Source organism: Suncus etruscus, chromosome 5 (assembly GCF_024139225.1).
Source record: "Suncus etruscus isolate mSunEtr1 chromosome 5, mSunEtr1.pri.cur, whole genome shotgun sequence".
In the NCBI taxonomy this organism is placed as follows: Eukaryota; Metazoa; Chordata; class Mammalia; order Eulipotyphla; family Soricidae; genus Suncus; species Suncus etruscus.
In genome coordinates, this window is record NC_064852.1 from 81,932,537 (window position 1) to 81,957,537 (window position 25,001).

At 37.3% G+C, this 25,001-nt stretch overlaps 1 protein-coding gene across 2 annotated transcripts in view; it reads right to left on the bottom strand.

Annotated features, from left to right (window-relative positions):
- The window catches only part of GRB14 (growth factor receptor bound protein 14), a 193,046-nt gene that overhangs the window by 32,899 nt on the left and 135,146 nt on the right, over positions 1–25,001 (bottom strand). For both annotated transcript variants that reach the window (XM_049773783.1, XM_049773784.1), the window contains one exon: positions 2,441–2,562. In XM_049773783.1, coding sequence (XP_049629740.1) covers positions 2,441–2,562 — 122 coding nt within the window. The remainder of the gene's footprint in view (positions 1–2,440; positions 2,563–25,001) is intronic.

Below are 25,001 nucleotides of genomic sequence, written 5' to 3' on the forward strand. Positions count from 1 at the left end.
CAAAACATTTGGCTTTCTCACAGTTGATGATAAATGTCACTTGACATGTCAGAAATGCGCTCTGCCAGTGTTGGCAGAAAGGCTGATTTTGCTAAACTGACCTTTCTTTTCCGGACAGATAATACTTGCAGCCTGTAACATGCATTTTTTTTTTACAAACTTTCCTTCTGTGAATGGTTTCCCTGACTTAGCAATCATCTCACTAACCATGCAACTTAGCTTCAACTGATGCAACATTCTCTTTGGTTGCTTTCTTGAAGAAATCTTATTGCGTCATTAGACATGCTTTAAGACTGGCAACCCGCTTGGCTCTCTCATTTCCTTGATATTTTGCACATTCCTCAGCATGTTTAGTTGAATAATGGCGTTTCAAGTTATATTCTTTGTGCACTGCAACTTTCTCTGAGCAAATAAGACATGTAGGGATGCCCCTGTGCTCAACAAAGAAATACTGCATCTCCCACTTTTCCTGAAATTGTCTGTGCTCGTCATCAATCTTTCTGTTCACTGCAGGCTTTGATGAAGTCATGATGAAGGTATGACAAAATATAATTCTGTAATAAACTTCTCTCCCTTAGGCCTCCGATAATACAAGGGACAATGGGCAGGAGCAGCGGAAATGATGTCTGCGCTAGACGCAAAGTATTAGTGATTATTCGCTTACCGATTATTCGCAATAAAAAATCGCATTAGTAAGAAAAAATCATAAAAAATTGCATTAAACATTTGCATACCCCGAACGGGATTGCTCGGGGTATGCGAATGTTTAATACGAGTTTTTCTTACAATGTGATTTTCATTGTGATTATTCGGTAAGCGAATAATCGCGAATACTGCAATATTTGAAGGCAGGCTGCAGGCCACAAATGTTGTATGAAGGGCCGCAAACGGCCCGCGAGCCGCGAGTTTGAGAAACCTGTAGTATAGAGAAGCCAGGACTTCAAATAGCACTGGGCAGTGCTTTCATCCCGTTTACCAAATTTGTTTTATTTACCCATGGCAGTTATTTTAAACAGGAATTCCCAAAGCTCAGTCCTGGAATATGATTCAGTACATTTGGGATGGTTCTGCACTCTCCAGTTCCCTCAGATATCTGCTATGGTCAGACAAGTTTTTAAACAAACTTACTATACTATCCCCTAGGACAGGGTATTTCATTGTGATATTACTAATACAAAACAGGTAAAAGTAATATTTGACTAAAACTTAAAACTGGGACCAATATCAATACTTCGACTATAATCTATGTTTTCGGAAGTCACCCTATCTTTTGTTGGGTGACTAGCAGCATTTCTGGCCTCAATATGCTAGTAGCCCTTCCTTCTCCACTTATAAAAACTAAAAATGTCCAGAGATTGTGAAAATGACTTCCTACTCACTTACTACGACAGTTCACAACCACTGGACTATGCCCACAAATTAAATGCATATTTTTGTTTGAAAGAGTGAAAAAAGTGAAGGGTAAGCCACATCTCTTGACATGACTTAAATTCTTGCTTAAATAATGATTCACTAAAATAAAAAAAATTTCTCTGCAAATTCTATTTAATTGTAATTAGGACTTTATTTTCTTTGAAAAATTAGCCTATCCTGATTCTAATATTAGTTTCAAATAATAAAAATATAAAAGGTCTTATAGACTTTGAAAATATTCTATTATAGTGTGCTATATGTTTTTCAAAAAGGTTCATTTCAATCCAATTATACAAGACAGTATAAAGATATGCCCCAGTTATAAAAAAAAATAAAACAATTTGAAATAATGAGCCCAGATCCCTAAACTTCATTAATATGTGACATACATTTACTTTCTTTTAAGGAAAACTACAATGCAAGTAGTATTTAGTAGATAATGTACTGATAATTACCATATTTCTACTGAACTCAGTAATTATTACACTATAAACAAAATAATTTGGATCATTAAGATACATGTCAATAATTTTAAATTACTAAACTACAACACTCACCAATCTGTTTTACTTCATAAATGTTTATTTTGTACATTTATTAATTTAATATAAAATATTAAACTTTGAACATGCATGAGTAAATGTAATTCATTACCCCAATCAAATATGTATTAAAATATATACACATATATGTCTTTATATTTGTATTTGGGTTCACACCTAGTGTGCTCAAGAGATAGTACTGCTTCTATACTCAGAAATAACTCCTGTTGGGCTCTCAGGTAACCTATGGGATGCTGAGAATCAAACCTGGCAGCTTGCAAGGCAAGAGCCAGATAGCAAAAAAAAAAAAATTTCACTTCTATATCTAAACTTCTAGACATGATGCTAAGTATTGTCAGAACAAGAAATGTGATCAAATTTGAGGTGACCAAAAATCATATCTACAACTTATAATAAAAATGTATTTTATTGGTAATTACTAATTATTGATAGTTATTGATCTCCATTATTAGGATTTCACTTACCATTGGATTTTTAAAGAATTCATATTTGGCATAATTTTTTCTAAAGTATAGCTTATTTTCTTCTTCCATTCCCCAGTTAGAGAGCACTTCAATTACCAGCTCATGGTCTTCTATGGTTCTTTCTGTTAAGAATGTTTCATAATAAGAATTTTATGTCAATATATGGAGAGATGAATGTATGACAGAAAGGCATACAAATATATGTTGATATGGGCAAATAGGCAAATAATATTTAAATATAGTATTAAGTACTTTCGTTAAAAGGTATAATTGTAATTCAATTCGGCACTAATCAAATGAATACATTTTCAATTTTAAATTTGTATTGTTTAATTTTATACTAGTGAAGTCAATAAGAGAAAACTGACATAAAATATCACAATGCACTTCATGTTCATTCTCATTCCCATTTTATTTCTATATAAATTGTAAGTTTGATAATAAATCTACATTAAGAACTTGGGAACTATTCTTCAACTCATCGTGGTGTCAAAATTAAATTATTGCCTCAAGGTAGAATAATTCACCCTATTAAGAGATAAAAAAATTTGACAGGTTCAATATGCATCTAAGACACATAACCTGAATAGTTTAGAAAAATTAAGGGCTTTAGACAAAAAATTTAATGTAATTACATACAAATTTTGAAAAATCCTAATTTCTTGTGGCTCTTTATATTTCTAAAACCAATATTCAAAAATGTATTTGTATTAATAATGAAGATAATTAGTTTGGGTGGAAGGCACTTAGGAAAGTCACTTAAAAGAAAAAAAAACATTAAAGGAGGAGAGATATCATACCAAATCCTATTTTAATAAAAAACTGAGATATGGGGCCAGAGCAGTAAGCAGTAAGGAGTCTGCCTTGCCCACACTAGCGTAGGACTGACCACAGCCCTAAAACAAAAACAAAACAAAAACAAAAAAAGAAAAGAAAAGAAACTGAGATATTCACAGGATTCCTAGTCATAATTGTAGTAAATTGGAAATTACTAAAATGCCTGTATTTGATAATGGGCAAATGAAAATATAAAGCAAACAATGAAATATATATTGTAATGAGCACAAATATTGGATGAATTTTACAAACATAAAATGGAAGTGATTTTCTTTTTTCTCTTTGGATTACTCAGTTCCTTATGATTTGTTCCTGGTTGGTCTAGTAAAGAGTTGGACTATATGTGGTATCAGGGATAGAAGCCATGATTTATGCATGCAAAACATTTATACCAGCAAGTGAATGTCTCTCTACCAGTGATGGCTAACCTTTTTGAGCCCGAGTGCCCAAACTGCCTCACAATGCCTGGTCCTCCCAATGGCCGGTCTGGCCCTGTTGCCAGGTGAGCTGCAAAGCAGATACCGGCACATTCACCTCCCACCGCACCAAATATCTTAATTGCGGATGTTCCCACGTGCCAGCTGCATGGCCTTAGCGTGTCACCACTGGCATGCATGCCATAGTTTCGCCATCAATGCCTAGACTATAATAGTGAATGAAAGACAGTAGAGCATATATACATATATATATATATATGTATAATATACACGCACATATATACACATATTATTCCACTTATATGAATATTGAATCAATGAAGAAAACCTATATATGCTCTTGAAAATTAGGATGAACAGTGGGTGAGTGAGTAGGGATATCTAAATAATCATTAGAATGTGGGGAATATTTTGTCTGTTGGTTTGGATGTGGGTAATCAGGTATATAAAACTGAAAATTATTCATGTGGCTCATGTATGGTTTGGTCACTGTAAAGTTCCACTTTCTTTTCGAAGAAGCTATGTTTGAGTTCTGTGTGTAATACAACAGTTATTTTTCTTATTGTATGTCATATTTCAATAAAAGGTTAATAATAAACAGTCAAAAATTAATGAAAAACAACCAAGTAAAAAGCATTTACATTCTCTACCTTTTTATGGGCTTCTAGAACCTTTTTGAAAGGAATTATGTTTTAGAAATTCAACATTCAACAGTGATCTGTGACCTATAACACCTGAACTCTTAAAAGTAATAAAGCTAGATTTTAACAGAAGCTCATTCATCTGAAAGTTCTTGTCAGAATGTCCAATGAATATGGATGAGTTTGAACTATATATGTATCCATACCTTGGTTTCTATTTCTATCTCTGTTCCTTCCTCTCTCATTGATTATATTTTTATAGCACCTTCTACTTTCTAAGATGCAGTCTTCATCTCAACTCTTTCTTTTTTTCTAAAGATAAACTAATTCAAACTCCCTTCTTCAACACCACAGCTGTAAATTCATTCAAGCAAAACCAACACCTACCATATATTTAACTCACATTTCAGGGTCGCTGTTAGACTCTTTATTAATGCAAATACATTTATATAGACCCACAGTTAGTATGAGTCCTCAAAATATTGAAGAATTCTAGCAACCCCAAAGCTGTGCACATGATCAAATAACATGAAAGCAGGGTTAAAACAATATCTATAGATTATTGTTCAGATTAGTTTGATCTATACTAACCAAAGGTGAAAACATCCTATACCCATTAAAAATGTATGGATAGGGGTGAGAGTTCCCTCCCTTGTGCGGCTAGGAGGAAACTTGGTTCCCTGTGCGGCTTGGGTGAGCGTTTTGCTCCCTTGTGCGGCTCGGGGGAGACAGGGTTTTCTGTGCAGCTTGGGTGAGAGTTTTGCTCCCTTGTGCGGCTCCGGGGAAACTTTGTTTCCTGTGTGGCTTGGGTGAGAGTTCCCTCCCTTGTGCGGCTCGGAGGAAACTGTGTTTCCTGTGCGGCTTGGGAGAGAGTTTTGCTCCCTTGTACGGCTCGGGGGAGACAGGGTTTTCTGTGCGGCTTGGGTGAGAGTTTTGCTCCCTTGTGCAGCTCGGAGGAAACTTGGTTCCCTGTGGGGCTTGGGTGAGAGTTTTGCTCCCTTGTGCAGCTCGGGGGAGACAGGGTTTTCTGTGCGGCTTGGGTGAGATTTTGCTCCCTTGTGCGGCCTGGGGGAGACTTTGTTTCCTGTGCGGCTTGGGTGAGACTTTGTTTCCTTGTCGTCAGGACCGACTCCCCCCCCCCAGTGAGTCCCTTCCCCCGGGTGGGCGCCTGGAAAGGCAAGTTGAGCAACCGGAATAGTCGGGGGAGATAGGGCCAGCTATCTGGACTCTCAGGTGACCTAGAGCAATCCACCCCCTTGGGCCCTGGAGCGGATCAGGGACTCCCCAAGGGTGAGGGCAGAGCCTGAAAGGGTAGACTGAGGGAACTCCTTCAAGGGAGGTTTGGAGGGGGCGGAAATCCATTGACTCCCAGAGAAAGGAGGGGGGATTGAGAGCTAGGCTCAACAGCGCCAGTAACCATTGTGGCCAGGAGTGGAACTGCACCGCTGACAGAAATAAGGAGCAGAAAAGGGAAAAGACCCACAGCAGGAAGGCTGAACTCTAGGAAGCAAAGGGGAGGAGAAAGGGCTAGGCTCAACAAACTCACCCAACAGGCCCCTCTAGAAACACCTTCAGGAAGGGGTCAAAGCAGGCCAAAATTAGAAGCCACAGCACTCCAAAATACACCATTAAATACAAAGAACAATGCGTAAAGCAAGGAAATCGCTAATAACTGGAGACACCATGACAAACCCTATCAAATTTCCAAGTCCACCAAAACGCACAGATCCACAGGAAGAAGACCTAAAAGCTGTCATGAGGAAGGAAATGCAAGAATTAATAAAAGAATTGAAAGAAACCCTAGCAACCGAGTATAAGAAATCCATGGACGGGGGCCGGGCGGTGGCGCAAGAGGTAAGGTGCCTGCCTTGCCAGCGCTAGCCTTGGACGGACCACGGTTCGATCCCCCGGCGTCCCATATGGTCCCCCAAGCCAGGAGCAACTTCTGAGCGCATAGCCAGGAGTAACCCCTGAGCGTTACCGGGTGTGGCCCAAAAACCAAAAAAAAAAAAAAAAAAAAGAAATCCATGGACGAACGAATCAGCCAAATTAAAGAAGAAATGTCAAAGAACATGAGAGATTCCATACAAAAAGAAGTGAAGGACTTAAAAGACAAAGTAGCAAGTCTTATGAGCAGAAACACAGAGTTGGAGAAGCACATCGAAGAACTCGAAGGAAAACTACAATCAAACAATGATCAAGAAACCAACAAAGAAATAAAAGGCAAAGCACTGGAAGGAAAAATCCAATATCTAATGAACAAAGACAAAAGAAACAATCTAAGAATTGTGGGTATACCAGAAGGGGAGGAAATAGGGAAGGGGGAAGAACAGGTAATCAGGGAGATAATAACAGAGAACTTCTCAGGACAAATCCAGGAAGTCAAGAGAGTCCCTAATAAAATAGACCCTAATAAACCCACACCAAGACACATAATAATCCAAATGGCAAAAAACAAAGAGAAAGAGGAACTCCTAAAGGCAATAAGGGAGAAAAAAACCCTCAAGTACAAAGGAAAGGACATAAGAATCAAACCGGATCTCCCATTTGAAATAATTCAAGCAAGAAGACAGTGGAATGACATATTTACACGACTGAATGAAAGAAACTTCAACCTAGGGTCCAATACCCAGCAAAACTATCATTCATATGGGAGGGCAGACTAAAAACATTCTCAAACATGAACGAACTTGAACTATTTGTGCAAACTAAGCCGATCCTAAGCGACTTACTCAGAGATGAATTACACAATCCAAACCCCCGATTGTAACAACCACTGCACACAATACAACTGCACAACAGTCCTCTCTATCAATAATTTCCCTAAATGTGAACGGACTAAACTCTCCATTTAAAAGACACATAGTAGAGAACTGGGTTAGGAAAAATAAACCGGACTTCTGCTGTCTGCAAGAAACACACCTACAGTTACAGGATAAGCACAGGCTTAGAATAAAAGGATGGAAAGTAATTATTCAGGCCAATGGAAAACAAAAAAGAGCAGGGACAGCCATTCTTATATCAGACCAAATTGTATTCAACCTCAAGAAAGTGATCAGAGACAAAGAGGGACACTACTTACTGATCAGGGGAACATTAGATCAAGAAACACTAACCCTAATCAATATCCATGCACCTAATGTAGAGTCAGCAAAATATGTGAGGCAACTACTGGCAAACCTGGAGAAACACATGAAGGGAAATGTGATAATAGTAGGGGACCTCAATACTCCACTATCACCACTGGACAGATCCACCAAACAGAAAAATAACAAAGAAATAAGAGCTCTAAATGAAAAATTAGAAGATTTAGGGCTAATAGATTTATATAGAGCCCTCCATCCCCAGAAAGCAGAATACACATTCTTCTCAAACCCACATGGAACCTTCTCCAGAATAGACCATGTATTAGGATACAAAGCCAACCTATATAAGACCACAAAGGTAAGGATCATAAGAAGTACCCGTTCAGATCACTATGCAACAGAGGTTAAAATTGATGTCAAGAAGAAGCAATGGAGGAAAACTAGTACCTGGAGATTAAACAACATCCTGCTCAACAACAGCTGGATCAAAGAACAACTCAAGGAAGAAATAAAAAGATTCCTTGAGACAAATGACAATGAAGAGACAACATGTCAAAATTTATGGGACACAGCAAAAGCAGTAATTAGGGGGAAACTCATAGCAATAGAGGCCTATGTCAAGAAACAGGAAAATAACAAAACCAACAGTTTAAAAGATCACCTCAAAGAATTGGAACAACAGCAACAGAGAAATCCAACCACAACCAGAAGGCAAGAAATAATAAAAACCAGAGCAGAAATAAACAAGATCGAAACCAAGAAAACAATACAAAAAATCAATGAGACCAGGAGTTGGTTTTTCGAAAAAATAAACAAGATAGACAAACCATTGGCAAAACTCACCAAAAAAAAGAGGGAAAACACCCAAATCAACAGGATCAAAAATGAAAGGGGAGAGATTACAACAGAACCCCAAGAAATACAACATATCATGAGATCATACTATGAACAACTATACTCAACTAGGCTAGAGAACCCAGTAGAAATCGACAGATTCTTAGACAAACACCCTCTTCCAAGACTGGAAAAGGAAGATCTAGAAAGCCTAAACAGACCAATCACCTCAGAGGAAATTGAAGACGTAATTAAAAAACTACCTAAGAACAAAAGCCCAGGCCCAGATGGATTTACAAGTGAATTCTATCAAACATTTCAAGAAGACTTACTACCACTTTTCCACAGGCTTTTCCAAACCATAGAAAAAACAGGAATCCTCCCCAACTCTTTTTATGAGGCTAATATCACACTCATTCCCAAAGAAGGCAAAGACACCACCAAAAAAGAAAACTACAGACCAATCTCACTAATGAACATAGATGCAAAGATACTTAACAAAATCTTAGCAAACCGAATTCAGCACTTCATCAAAAAGATCATACATCACGACCAAGTGGGATTCGTACCAGGAATGCAAGGTTGGTTCAACATACGCAAATCAATCAATTTGATACATCACATCAACAACACGAAAGACAAAAACCACATGATCATATCAATCGATGCAGAGAAGGCATTTGACAAAATCCAACATCCTTTCATGTTAAAGACACTCAGAAAAATAGGGTTAGAAGGAACTTTCCTCAAGATAGTTACAGCTATATATGAAAAGCCAACAGCCAACATTATACTTAATGGCGAGAAACTAGAAGCATTCCCACTAAGGTCAGGAACTAGACAAGGCTGTCCACTCTCTCCACTCTTATTCAATATAACCTTAGAAGTCCTAGCAATAGCAATCCGACAAGAGAAGGGAATCAAAGGAATTCAAATAGGGAAAGAGGAACACAAGCTATCTCTATTTGCCGACGATATGATGATATACATTAAAAACCCTAAAGAGTCCACAGTAAAACTCCTAGAAACAATCAGCCAATACAGCAAAGTGGCTGGATACAAAGTCAATACACAAAAGACAGTAGCGTTTCTATATACAAAAAATGAAGTTGAGGAGAGAGAGATTAAAAATACAATTCCATTTAAGATAGTATCAAAAAATATCAGGTATCTAGGAATCAACCTTACAAGAGAAGTGAAAGACCTATACCAGGAAAACTTCAAAACACTCCAGAAAGAAATTGAAGACGATCTAAAGAAATGGAAGAACATCCCATGCTCATGGATAGGTAGAATTAACATAATGAAAATGACTATCCTACCCAAACTCCTATATAGATTTAATGCAATCCCTATCCAAATCCAGACACAATTCTTTAAAGAATTAGAACAATCATTAACAAAATTCATCTGGAACCACAAAAGACCCAGGATAGCCAAACACATACTGAAAAACAAGAAGCTGGGTGGAATCTCCTTACCTAACTTGAAACTATACTATAAAGCCATAGTAGTCAAAACAGCATGGTACTGGAACAGAGACAGGACTTCAGACCAGTGGGTCAGGACAGAATTCCCAGACATAAACCCCCAAGATATACAGCCAACTAATATTTGATAAAAGAGGCAAGAATCTGAAATGGAACAAAGAAAGCCTATTCAACAAATGGTGTTGGCACAACTGGAAAACCACATGTATGAAAGTGAAAATCAACCCATACCTCACTCCTTATACAAAAGTCAACTCAAAATGGATCAAAGACCTTGAAATCAGACCCGAATCTATAAAGTTTATTGAGAATAAAATAGGGAGAACACTCGAAGACCTATATATCAAAAAGGTCTTTGAGAATGGAGCACCAATGGCAAGAACCTTAGCAGCAAACATAAACAAATGGGACTACATCAAACTAAAAAGCTTCTGCATGGCGAAAGAAACCTTACTTAATGCAAGAAGACAGTTAACAGAATGGGAAAAAATCTTTTCACTAGACATATCAGATAAAGGGCTGATATCTAGAACTTACAAAGCACTCAGAAAACTGAGCCCCTCAAAACCAAACAAAGCCATAAAAAAATGGGGAGAAGAAATGAATAGACACTTCTCTGAGGATGACAGAAGGATGGCTAACAAACACATGAAAACATGCTCACCTTCACTCATACTCAGAGAGATCCAAATCAAGACAACAATGAGATACCACCTTACACCAGTGAGGATGGCTCACATCAAAAATACTGAGAACAATCTTTGTTGGCGTGGATGCGGTATGAAGGGAACTCTCATCCACTGCTGGTGGGAATGCCCCCTAGTCCAACATCTATGGAGAACAGTCTGGAGAGTACTCAAAGAACTCAGAATTGAGCTCCCTTTTGACCCAGCAATTGCACTCCTAGGTATATACCCCCAAGTTGGAAGAACATTTATTCCAAAATACGTGTGCACCCCACTATTTATCGCAGCACTCAGTATAATAGCCAAATCTTGGAACCAACCGCGATGTCCAACAACAGATGAATGGATCATTAAGATGTGGTATCTATACACAATGGAATATTACATGGCAGTCAGAAATGATACAATCACAGATTTTGCAGCAACGTGGATGGACTTAGATCATGTTATGTTAAACGAAGTAAGTCAGAAGACAAAAGATAAACACAGAATGGTAGCACTATTCTGAAGCACATAGAACATACATCTCAATCACAACTAATACTTAACAATCAAATAACAGGGTCTAACAGGGTAGAAACTCCAACCACTGTAATAGTCAACATATACCTCGGAACAGTGCCCAAAACACATGGAAAAGGAACAACACAAACTTGCGACTACACATTATACCACAAAGAAAACAGCAACACCAGAACAGCAGCATAGAGAGAACAGGTACGTAATTAACCTTCTACAATAATGGCCCATAATAATCATGTAGAGATTGTATACAGGAACACAGGTAAAGAATACCAAGGCAAACCACTGGCTCCAATGGAAACATCCCATAAAACTACGTATTAATGCCTCTATCTTACTATATTTAAAATAACCTCTCAGCTTTTCTGTCCACAGGCGTTCTTGGATACAAAGGGCGGACAAGCTAAGATGGCACCTCGGGATACCACACGAGATACCATACCCAGTTTGCACTACGAGTTGGCCCTGAGAAAACTCTTTAACATACACTTTATCCCTAGGTTTACCTTCTTTTAGGGTTTCAAGCACGTGACCAGTCAGACCACCGAAGCAGTAACAGCGACGTACAGACCCAAACTACATGCTCTATTCACTGAACACATTCAAGCAAACCAGCATTCCCTTGCTATTTTCTCCTCTCTTCTCACCACTTTCTTGGTTATTTTTTTCTTTTCTATTCTTTTCTTTACTTTCTATCCTTTCTCTTCTCCCTTTCTTTCTAATGTATTTTTCTCTTTTCTCCCTCCCTACCCCTTCCATACACCTTACCCTTTCCCCCCTCTGGAACTATCCCTCCACCCCTCAATCCCATCCAGACCTCCCTCTATATTAAAACACTTCACCCTCAGTCCTTAATCTATTAGGCAACAAGATCGACCTCCTACCCCAACGAACCAGTACCCAGCACCCAAGAGAAGGGACACCCAGTCAAACCCACAGCTCGTCCCGGGCAAGAAAAGACAGCCAACTCCCCTGCGGACTCATGCTGCGAGGCCCTCCCTACCAACTCCCCCTAACATGGACTGTTTCTTGAAACCGGACCTAGTTCCAAAAGTATCCCCAATGCAAGAACTCTTCCAAGACCTCCCTGCCGCAAATTTTTACCAACCTGAAGAAGGTCAGGGGGTGTGATAGGAAGATGCCTGGGAACCCACACATCACAAGAAAAACCCAAAAGACAATGGGAAAAACTGTACTTCCAACATAGGCATAAGACCTGTAATACACCACTTCGTTATCTGCTCTCCCCCAAATGTAAGGTAGTCTTTTGCACCACTTTGGTCCTTTAAAAACTTCGCTAACTCATTTTCGTTCTTTTTTTTTTTTTCCTCTTAAATTTATTTATTTATTTTTTTAAATGTTGGTCCTATATATACATTTGTGAGCACATACGTTTTTATTTATTTTATTTTATTATTATTATTATTATTATTATATATTTTTTTTTATCATTTTTGGGTATGTGACCTGTGTCTGTTATCCCCTCTGTCCACCCCCAAACACACCGACAATACAATGTGGCTCCACCTCCCCCTGCAAAGACACACTAAGTAATGGGGAAACCTTACATATAAAAAAAAGAGCTCTTATCTACTAGAGATGGGAACTCATAGTTGTTTACAATACAGGGGTATCTCCTACCTTGAAAATATGTCATGTGGAATCACTTAGACCTCAGATGATTAGATGCCATTCATCCAGCCTTGAACCCTGGATCCCAGACATAGAATCGGCACAGCTCTTCACAACAGCTACAGGAAACAAACTCCATCCGGAACAGCCTTAATACTGCGGGGTCAACAACAAGGACCAGCTCTAACATGATATCCTGACAAAGAGGAAAATGTGAACAACTTGACCTTAGAGCAGATTAGCCTACCTTACCAGCTAACGACAAGACAAAACCAGAAGACTCGGCACCCTTTGGTAGGTCCAAAAGCCAAGATCGTGACTTACAGATGACTGGCTACTAGAACCACGACCAGACAGTATACATCTTGGGACCAATAAAAAAGCCCTAGTTTAGGGTTTGAACTATGACTTGCACAATAAGCATGACCCCCAGTCCCAAAGGTCTGACAGAGACAACTGCAACAGAATGGGCCTTCTGGAAGCACAAAGAAAGACGCTAACCTAGGTGCCATCCTAGGTTCAGTGCAAAGACCAAGGTCACCAACCACAGAAGATGGACTAAAACGACACTGAGGTAACAGAACCTCTAGAACCACAAAGACTGACCTCACCATAAGTCCTACCTCAGGATCTGTGCAGATACTGAGACCTCTAAACACAGAGCTCTGAGTGTATCACCCTGGACAGAACAGAAGTCTTCCACACGCCAAAAAACACCACCAGGAGAATAAATGATCCTGAGCAAAGTCTGGAGCTGATCCCATGACAGTATACTCCAAGGACGGAGAAACCCCATATTTCTTAGGCCATGTGAATTCCTTTTCGAATGACCCCAATATTTACTGTGCCAGGGCAGGAGGGGAAAAAACAAAAATACAAAAAGCACAAAAACTTAGTATTTTATATATATGTATATATATGTGTGTGTGTATATATATATATACATATATATCTTTTACCTTCATTTATTATTGTTATTATTATTTTTATTTACCTATCTATTTTGGTCGATTTCTCTGTTTGGGTGTGATTATTGAAATCGTCATCCCCAATTATACTTATTTTTTTCTATTCTTTTCTTTTCCCTCGTTATGTGCTATGCCATGTTTCTTATTTCAAGACCATGGCGTGTTTTTGGTTTGTTTGTTTGTTTTTGTTCTGTTTTTTGTTTGTTTGTTTGTCTGTCTGTTTTGCTTTGTTTTTCGGCTGTTTTTTTGTGGTGCTTATCGATATAGCTGGAGTCCTCACTGGATAATTGACACTTTTTTTGGTACTGGTGGAGTGTTTCACCTTCTTTCTCTCCTTCATCTCCCAAATCGATGATGAGAGCCTCTAGAAGGATTCCACCCATTTTGGGAGTATTAGACTCTTACCCCAGTTTATTTATCTTCTCCCTCTCAGGCAAAACCACGCAACTTGAACTAGCTAGTCCTGCCTACAGTTAGAGGGGGAGATAAGGGAGGCATCAAGACCAAACAGGTGCAAGACTACTAAGTAGTGGGTTGGATACAGAGGGGACCACATATTCTAGCCGCCCTGGGGGTGAGGGAAGAGGAAATGGGAGGTAGGACAACAACGGAGGGGTAGGGAGGACAATTTGGGGATGGGAATCCCCCCTGATTTTATGTAAATATGTACCTAAAATGTTATTGTCAACAATATGTAAGACACTATGATCAAAATAAAAATTATATTAAAAAAAATGTATGGATAGGCAGCAGATATATAGGACACATATACAATGGAATATTTAATCTTGGAATAAATTTATGATACATCCTGTAATATATATGAAACATAAATATTATGCTATACAAAGATAGCCAAAAATAACATATTGCATGATTCATTATAAAAAGTAACAACAGATTTTTTTTTCTTTTATAAAATCTCTAATACCAGGCCCTATCAGAACGTAATATAGAAATCAACTGCAGCTTCAAATTCTTCCCAAGTAAAATTTAATTTTGGTTTTTGTTAGGGCCACATCAATGGTTCTCAGGGGTTATTCATGGTTCTGCATTCAGAAATTACTCCTGGTAGGCTCTAAGAACTCCATATGGGATGCTGGGGATAGATCTGAGGCCTGCTATGTGCAGACTAACCATAGTACTTTTGCTCCAGTCCACCAAGTAGAATTCTTAAACCGATCAACTTACAATTCCTGATCTGCACTAGTAAGATAATCTGCACAATAAATCCCATTGTCCTCTCCTAAGGAAAGTTGATCTTACCTAGAACAATCTTTTCTTTCACTAAAAATCAGTCCAAAACTCCAGATGTAGCCCAGAGGAAGAGCAAGTATGAAGCTCTGAGTTCCTCTATAGCCCCAGCCCCCTACTGCACACTCATTCCTGCATGGACAATAAATAAATTAAATTAAATAAAACAAAACACTTCTTTTCCGATTATAAAACCTTTTAATTTTTTTTTTTGGTTTTTCAGGCCACACTCATTTGATGCTCAGAGGTTACTCCTGGCTAAGTGCTCAGAAATTGCCCCTGGCTTTGGGGGACCATATGGGACGCCAGGGGATCGAACCGCAGTCCTTTCTTGGCTAGCACTTGCAAGGCAGACACCTTACCTCTAGCGCCACCTCGCCGGCCCCAAAACCTTTTAATTTTATCTAATTCTTTGGCACACTTTTTTTTTCTACTAGATATATGGGATCCTATCCATAATCCTAGAATAAAGGCAATTTAGATTTTCAAATTTATCCCAATGCTGTTTGTTTTTATAACTCAATTTATTCTAGGAATCTAGAATAGATAAATTCATAGATAAAGAAAGAAAAAAGCTGGTTGCCACGGTTGAAGGAGAAAAGCAATGAAGTCACTATTTACTGGAACGATAAGCATGCTAAATACAATGTAAATTTTAAAAAGTGGCAATTATTCAGGGAAGAGAAAAAGAAGATGATGCAAAAGGGAAATTTATTTTTTCAGAGTTTTCCAGGTAATGCTTCACTGAACACTAAAATATCAACAAAAGTCCAAAGGAGAAGGTACAAACTAAACAGATATCTAGATTAGGAAATTGAACAAAGAGTTTGAGACATGAACAGAATTATATTTAAAGCAAGTTTATTAATGTGACTGATGAGCTCTCAACTGCTCTCACCCTTGCACCATGGCTCACTTGCTTTCGCCATGCATCATGCACATTTCACCCCTTACCATGGCTCTAGACTAGAGAAAAAGACCTTCACCTTTTCCTCCTCCTCATCTACTTTCACCTCCACTACAGACTCCTCCATTGAACCTAAGATGCCATGCTGTGCCCAGAGTGCTGCTAGAAGACTGCACTGCTTGCTATCTGCCCATGCTGAATATGGTAAAGGCACTACAAGCCAACAAGCATCCTAGGGGCACCACAGTGGTCACCATCAAGATCTATATCCTGCACAACTATGTCATGTCAATTGTAACTCGGCTTAAGTACCTGCTGAAACAGCCATTGGCCATGGGCATGAGCTGTGGCCACCTCACTGGGCTGTCACATTCCAAGTCCAAAGATATCACCAGCAGCTTCAAACAAGATCCAACTCCACGAGGAAAGTCCAGTCCAAGAAGATGTGCACCAAAACAGTCTCCAGAAATCCTGGGGTTGCTATGAGGCAGGGACCTAAGAGACCAGGTGCAGCTAAAAAGGATCTCCCCAGACAACGCCAGGCCAAAGGGGACCACAAGAAGCCTTGTGAGGGGAAGATGATTCAGGCCAAATGGGAGTCATCCAAGAAAAAAATCCCCATCCCCAAAGCCAACAAGACCAAGGACCTTACCAACCCAGACAAGGTGGAAAATGGGGAGCAGAAACCAAGAGGGGTGAAGGCAGCCCAACCAAAACCAAGCACAACTAAGAAGAAGCCCCCAAAGAATGACTACCAGACCATGGAGCCCAAGACCTAGAAGACCCCCCATGACCCAACATGGCCGGAAAGGTCCCACATAGTGGTTTACCAAAGGCAATGGGGGTAGTAGGCAAGCCAGTTCTGCCAAAATGGACCATTCCCTGTGCCATTCCCCAACCCTGGCAGACACCATGCCCAAGAGCCATAGATCAAAGCCCAGAGTCAAGAGCAAGCAGGGTACAGCCACCCCCTCCAGGAAGGAGAAACTTGGTGGTGTTGTGGTGTAATAACATTATACACCTAAACATAAAAAAAAAAAAAAATCATACTCTTGGGGCCGGAAAGATAGCATGAAGGTAAGGCATTTGCCTTTCATGCAGAAGGTCATCGGTTCGAATCCCAGTTTCCCATATGGTCCCCCGTGCCTGCCAGGAACAATTTCTGAGCATGGACCCAGGAGTAACCCCTGAGCACTGCTGGGTGTGACCCAAAAACCACACACACACACAAAAAAAATCATACTCTTACATAATGCTACCTCAACAAATTAATCATTTTTAAAGAAATAAATATGCCTTTATTTGGTGAAAAGCTCCTGATTGTCAGTGTTTGACTTTCTTTGTAATAAGGAATAAAACCAGCTTTTCTGCTAACAACAGCCAATGCAATCAATGGGTGACACAATGCAGCTTAGATTAGAGTGGGAAACAGTGCACATGTAAGTATACAGAAACTTGATATATCTGAAGGAAAATAAATCTTGTGACAAATTTCATAAGAAAAAAAAGATAGAGGTGGTTAATGTAAAAACTAATGATCCTGTGCTAATAATATGGGAAAACTAGGTAGCCATAATAAACTTGGAAGACTAAAGGAGAAGTGTGATAGGGAAGATCTATTTCACAAACAAGGAGGAAAACCTGCATCCTTAATAATCTCTCTATACTTATTTTTGTCTACTCTCATAAACTCAGTTGGCATTTTCAAGCTTAATAAAGGAGGTTACTCTATTTAGCATTATATATACAAAATGCTACCTATATTATTATAACTTCAATAGAAGAGGATGTCAATATAAAGAAATGTATTCTTCTATATATCCATTACTTCTTTCTACCTACCACTAAGGACACAGTTTCTTTTTTGCCTTGTGATATATACTTTACAGAAAGAAAAGAACAGAGATGCATTTTCTTTGATTCTGAACTTCATGGTACACTTTATCAGTTTTTGACAAATATAATTGCTTAGAGGAAATCATCTCAAGCCAATTCTCCAAGATCTCATACAGAGATCTAACCTCTAATCTCCGGGAAAGAAGTCTGAATTAAGAGGTTAGTAGAGGAAAGGCAAAGTGACTTGTGTCCTATGGTGATATAACTCCAGGAAAGTTTAATGGTGGCAAATGGTTCAAATCTGAGTCTGAGGAAAACATCTAGCAAATAGAAGCCTTGCCTTTAGTGTGGTAGAGAAGAAATAGCTAAATGCAATGTGGAGATGGATGAGTCTATCATATACCTATAGGGAAAAAGACAAAAACAGTAGTATTACATCCTGTAATACAAGTTAGGTCCATAAAAAGACCACAATTGTAAGGAGTTTTCTGGTATAGAACAATTGCTGGAGAAGAGCAAAATATCCAGAATATCAAGAATCTATATATGCATATGTATACCCCTCCTGCAACTGTGTGTTAGAAGAATTAAAGAGAAATGTAACTTTAATAGATAATATTTTAAACCTAATGTAATTCACTTACACAATCTGAGTTGATCATTTAACCTAACATGACTTATAATAGGCCTTAAAGCAAATTAATATATACTATAATACAGCCAGAACACTCAGATCTACAGGTTCAGTCAGAAGACTCAGCTAGAAATTCATTCAAGTTCTTATGTAAAATTATATACAGATATAAATGAATTTATCTTAAGTCTCAATTTGGAAACTAATTTATTTAGTTATTATTATAGGTAAAGTAGAATCAGTAAGATTCCTTTAGTAAAAGCAATAGATATTTATCTTTAGATTCTGCAAATGCCACCTTACATGGCAAGCCTTTGGGAATGACATCAGTTCAAGGGTACTGAGATGAGATTAACCTGTAATATAAAGGTAGTTCTCGAATCTATCTAATCATATATATCCTGATAAGAACAATACAAAAGAGGTTCTGGAATAGAATAGGCCAGGGGAATCACAGATGTATGTGACCACATCAAAGGAAAGTTGGCATTACCACAATCTGGAACAGGAAAGTAATGAGTTCCAGTAAAAGCCTCTGAATGGAAAGCAGACCTGTAAACAATTGATTTCAGCCCAATGAAACTAATTTTGGATGTCCACCTCCAGAACTATTAAAGACTACATTTGTTTTTGTTTTTTCTTTTGTTTTGTTTTGGGGCTACACCCAGTGACCCAGTAACGCTCAGGGATTACTCCTGGCTATGCGCTCAGAAATCGCACCTGGCTTAGGGGACCATATGGAATGCTGGCAATTCCAACAGTGGTTCCTCCTAGGTTAGCACGTGCAAGACAGACATCCTACTGCTTGTTCCACTGCTCCGGCCCCTAAGACTACTTTTCTTTTGTTTCATCACAACCATGCTTGTGGTGATTTATTACAGTGGCTTAAGAAAACTAAAACAATAATATAAATAATACAATTCATTTATATTTTATAGAAAAATAACCTTAAGTTCAGAAAAATGAATATTTCCTAATTTGCATGTCAGCTGAATGCTCACCCTGAGCTTTCCATTCCTTCAAGGATTTCTAATATTATTCCATTAAAAATACAGGTAACGTCAAAGCAAACAAACAAGCAAATGATTACCTAAGTTCAAATGCCCTACATGTTGTTTTCAATTTTATTTGTTACTTTGGAGGCTACACTTGGTGAGGATGTTCAGGAATCACTCGGTTCTGCACTCAGAAATTACTCCTGGTGGTGCTTGGGAGACACAGAAGCTGGGGATTAATGCGGATGTTGGCCATGAAAAAGGCAAGTGCCTTACTCACTTTACTATTGTTCTGGTCCATGTTTTTAATTTTTTAGTATCATATATTTATGTAGAACAAATATAACACTTTCTTACCAGACCATCTTAGTTGTTAAATAATATTTAATAATATTTTATTTTGTGGTATAAGTCTCATTTTTATTGACAATCATTTATAACAGTACAAATGTCTATGTTTATTTCAGGGATTTTATGCTACCAAACCACACCTAATACAAAAATATCCATATCTCTCAATGATTAATCATAGGTTACTTTCAAGCTGTTTCCTATCCCAGAAGCATTTATAAATAATGGGAGAATATTTTTTTCACTCTTCTGGATGATGTTTTTGGCCATTCTGTATAAAACATGGGATCTAGATCAGTCTTTTGACCTAAGAATTACCTCCCAAATCTGTATATAATTATAAATATTGACTGTTTAAAACATTTCTCATTACTCTGGAAAAGTTATTTAATACAATAATAAAAAATAAAATAAAATGCTTATCACCTTCCAATTTGGATGTTTGTTCTGTCAATTAATAACAAGCCCAGATTTGAGTTACTATCTAAAAAATAGTACTTTATAACTCTAAATTCTACATTGTTTTAAAAAGATCTTATAAGTTAAGCTTCATAAGTTCATCTAAAATGTGCTATTAAAACATTTTATGAAAGCAGCAACGGTCAGATTTGTGACTCAGTGGTAGAATAATGTCTTGTATGCCCTGTATTTAATCCACAAGAGTCAACACATATACACATAGCATAGTAACACATTTTTAAAACAATGTTTTAAATTTATTATAGGTACTGAAAAATAAATTGCAATGATCCTATGAAGGTTAAAAAAAACAGGGAGAAACTTTCTTAAGTCATTTTGACAGAGCAACCAAAAAGAAGGTAAAAGAAAAGAATGTCTTCAAAAAAAGAGAACTAAAAAGTTTTCATAAAACAGAACCATCATGATACTTGATTTTTGTGTTTTATTCTTTAGTGAGATTTTATGGAATGGAAGGGAATATTACTAAACAATGAAATTAGAAAATTTATTTTCTGTTCATTTTTTTTTAAATGTTTCCCTTAAGGGGAAAAAAAGTAACTTCTAAAACTGTTGATATAGCTTCAAAGTCTTTTAAAAAAAAAACCTCAATCCTACCAGAATGGAAAGTGTTCACCTGTGACCTTCTGCCTGGATTTCTTCACTGAATCTACTGAAAGTACAGTGTGGGACTCAAATAGAAACCCGAGTCCCTACTCTTCTCATCACCTGATAAGAGGAGAAACAAAAGTGGCTTTTACCTCTAATTCACCCAGAAAACAATTCTTTGTATCCCTCTGTTATAGGAAACTCCAATAGACAAATGGTCCTTGTACCTTTCCATGCGAGGTAGAAACTACAGACATTTTGTCAATCTTATTTTTAGATAAAAATGAACAGCCTCTGAGCAAGAAAAAAAAAAAAAAAACTGGAGAAAAGAATAAAACAAGGCTCAAGTTCTAAAAGGTTCCTTAACATAAGAAAACCTACTTAATACCAGCAAGATCCCCAGGAAAATTGCGACACCAGATTCAGTTCCTCAAGAGCAATAATAAGAAAATCTTGACACTTATGCTTGATGGGTTTATAAAGGCCTTGTGGATCATTCTTTAACAAATCAAAAAAGTTCTTATATTAACGCAGTCTCAATGATCACTACTAGGATTTATGAAAAGTCTCATTTTCCACCAAAAAAAAAATATATATATATATATATATATCTTATCTCAAGCTAACTGGTAAATATCTGAGAAGCTTGAAAACAGTTTTCATGAATTTTAAGTTTCCTAATACAACCTTTAAGAACTCAGTAAATTTCCATCTGGGCAAGATATGTGATTTCTTTGGCTTCTTTTCCAAGTCTTTCCTATGTACTTTGTAATCCATCCTTTGACTACTTTGATCTACTTAATACAGAAGTTTCCAACTAACTTATTTGGTTTAATGTCCCCTTTTCACACACAAAAATATTACTCAGTCTCCCTTCTTCCTTTAGCTGAAATCTATCTTTTTCATCAGAGAAACAGAAAGCACTACAAGCCTTCTTCCACCATTGCACCAGAAGTTACTTCTGGTCCCTAATCAGTAGGCTTCTGTGTGTATATGTATCTGTGTTTGTGCATATATGTAAGTGTGTATATGTGTGCATGTGTCTTGCTATTTTTTATTTTGGGAAATACAAATATGTTATAGTTAAGTATAATTTTTTCACAAATAATTTATTTGCCTCATTCGTTGAGTTAAAAGATATGTGTATAGTCCCAACTCTTAAGAATTACTTTTAACAATTTTTTTTTTTTTTTTTTTTTTGGTTTTTGGGCCACACCCGTTTGATGCTCAGGGGTTACTCCTGGCTATGTGCTCAGAAATCACCCCTGGCTTGGGGGGACCATATGGGACGCCGGGGGATCGAACCGCGGTCCTTCCTTGGCTAGCGCTTGCAAGGCAGACACCTTACCTCCAGCGCCACCTACCCGGCCCCTACTTTTAACAATTTTATTACTATTACAACAAATACAGAAAATGTTACAGTAAATAGCACAGAAGATACCTGCTTTAGAAAGAAGTTGTAAACAAATCTCTAAAAAGTTTCAAAAATATTAATATTTTAGTAAATTAAAAAATATATTTCTACCAAAGTATCTGAAAATCACCATTGATCATCTGTTAGTCAATTAATTAAAAATAAGTACATATAATTTCTATATATTATCTTCTTGTCTTTTCCTCTGGGTCTGTTTGAGCATTTATGTTTTAACATATTTTATAAATCACCATATAGTACATATCAATGTATTGATAATTTATTGTTATAGGCTTATATACTAGGCAATACATATGTATTAAAAAATATTGCTCTAAATTTTATGAAAATTTTATATACATACACTCATATTATACTTTTATTCTAGCATCATTACATTTTGGTATGTGTGCCTATAGTAGTAGGGTGAAGGAAAACTCCAAAAACATAACACAAAGCCGTAAAAATTTACATTCTAAAGATGTACTATAATTATATCTATTATTGTACACCATTTAGTTTTACTTTGCCAATTAATGGGCATCATAAATTATTCTGTCTGAATAGCCTTCTATCTATAATTTATTCATATTAACTTGTTTCCTGATTATGTCAATCACATGTAATCAAGAGCATGTTGACTCCAAGACAAAATTTACTAGCATCATTTTGCTTTATATACCAGCAATTTTTATTTTCAGAATTTACAATTTCTTAAGAAATGTATAAGACTGGGTAGTGGTGAAAAAAATACCCTGTTCATCTTACCCTGGTCATCTTCTCCATCAGAGAAGCAAATGTCTATTCTTACAGGCCAGGCATATGAAAGAGATAGCTAGCTGTCTCCCTACATCTACTATGAGATAGAAAAGCAGAATTTCACTTCACAAGACCAGCATGGGAACTTTCAGCTGTGTTCCTCTCTCCTTCTGCCAGATTCTCGCACATGATTAGCTGCTCATCAACTTGAACAGCTAAAAGTTTTTTCATCTTATTTTCTTTACATACATGTGTGTCTTTATGTCTTTATTGTAATGTCCAATGATCATAACTATTATGAAAAAAAATCCAACCCTCACAACATGCTCCTTGTTGAGAATATGATGACAATAGTATTAATTTCTCATTATTTTAGCCTTCCAAAGAATACACATTAAAGATGGAATAATAATTGTTTTCATAGGTGTCTGTACAAATAGCAGTTCTATTTTACTGCTAGTTATTTTTTTACAAACTTAAATTCATGTATTTGTTTTGTGGTGCCCAGGATATAATGTGAGGCCTCATACAAACATAAAACATACTTTATATTGCTAAGCCAAATCACTAGCCCCTTACTAGTCATTTTGAAATTCCAAGTAATCTTTGGAAAGTGAACAGCAATATTTTTGACAGTTTGGAAGTGAGATAATTATACATATTAAATCCAAACCCCAAGGGTCAACACTTATACAGTTATAATGTTGATCCGAACTATAATAAGTTAACACTTTTGGGGGTCACACTCAGTGGTGCTAAGGTCTTACTCCTGTTATCTGTGTTCAGGGATCACTCTTGGTAGGTACAGAAAACCTTACATAATTCTGAGATTGTGCTTTGTACAATGGCCCCTATACTAAGTAAACTAAAAAGAAAAATTAAAATCAGTTTTCTAAGAAAGTGATGAGGCAAGGGAGGGAACACTAAATAATTAGTGGAGGGACCTTGGCACAGGTCTTGAGTTAAAATATTGAGTTTCCAGAATATATTACTAAAAGATTTGTAAATCATGTCTGTACTAAAAAAAAAAAAAAAAGACAACCTAAAAAGTGGGAAAAATAAATCCTCTAAAGAGATGAGAAATTCTACTTTACCTTCATTTTATTGAGAATCCTCACTGTAAGCAAGAAGATAGTAAATACTGAAGCACAAGCAGACTACAGCAGAAAGTTCACCAATGAATGAAAAAGGTTTAGGAGGAGGAGGGAAGTGAAAGACACAGTGTTCTTGGGATGGGAGTCAGACCAAATATGCCATCAACTCTACAAGGGACCTTACACTATAACTCAAACAGAATCCAGTCTGTCTTGATAATCTGGGAATGATGAAGGGATAAATGTTGAGACCGTAACACAGGATATTGAGAAGGAAAATTAGGAGCAATGGGAAAGAAGGTTAGTTATAGGCTCTTCCCACTCTGTTATTTTCTGATTTCCCAGTAGGACACCATACGTTCTCAAAGTTCAGGAAGAAGCCACCTGTGTACCAGTATTGAATGGGAAGGAAGTGTTCTAAAGACTTTATATATATATATATTGGTGAGATGAAAATGGTTACAGCTCTGATGACTGGTAGATTACTGACAGAATAGCGAGTTGAAGGTACAACTATAAATTAGCTCCAGGAAAACCACTTATGTCTCTTGTTTAAAGATAGAGAGAAATAGAAAAATAAACAAAAAACGTGAAGGAGCAGTTTCAAAGAAGCAGGCTTTTAAGCATTCCCTCCCAGCTGCTGCTATGCTTCAGTTTTATCTTAAGAGATCACATGGGTGTTGCTGAACACATAAAAATGGTTTCATTAAAAGCCTCAGTCAATTCATTTTGCTTATTAAAGCCACTCCACAATGATATTCACAATGGAAATCTCAGCTGTCCCCAGCAATGGCACTAAAATACAATTAATTCCTCTTCCCTAGGAATCTACAGGTATGCACTTGAGGTATTGTGTTAATTGATAGTGCTTCATACAATGGTTTCAATTAGGAATAAAAATGGGAGCAAGACAAACATGGATCCCATTAAATTCCAGAGGCCTTAAAACTTAAGTGCTCCCCTTGCTACACCTACACTGATTATGAAAGCCAAGACGTCCTTCTGGGGAACAACAGTGACATCCAGTGGCTGTCAAGGAAACACACCAATTATACACCATGTTAAGCATCCCAGGAGAAAATTATTTGTTTAACATAATTTAAATTCAACATCAAAGTT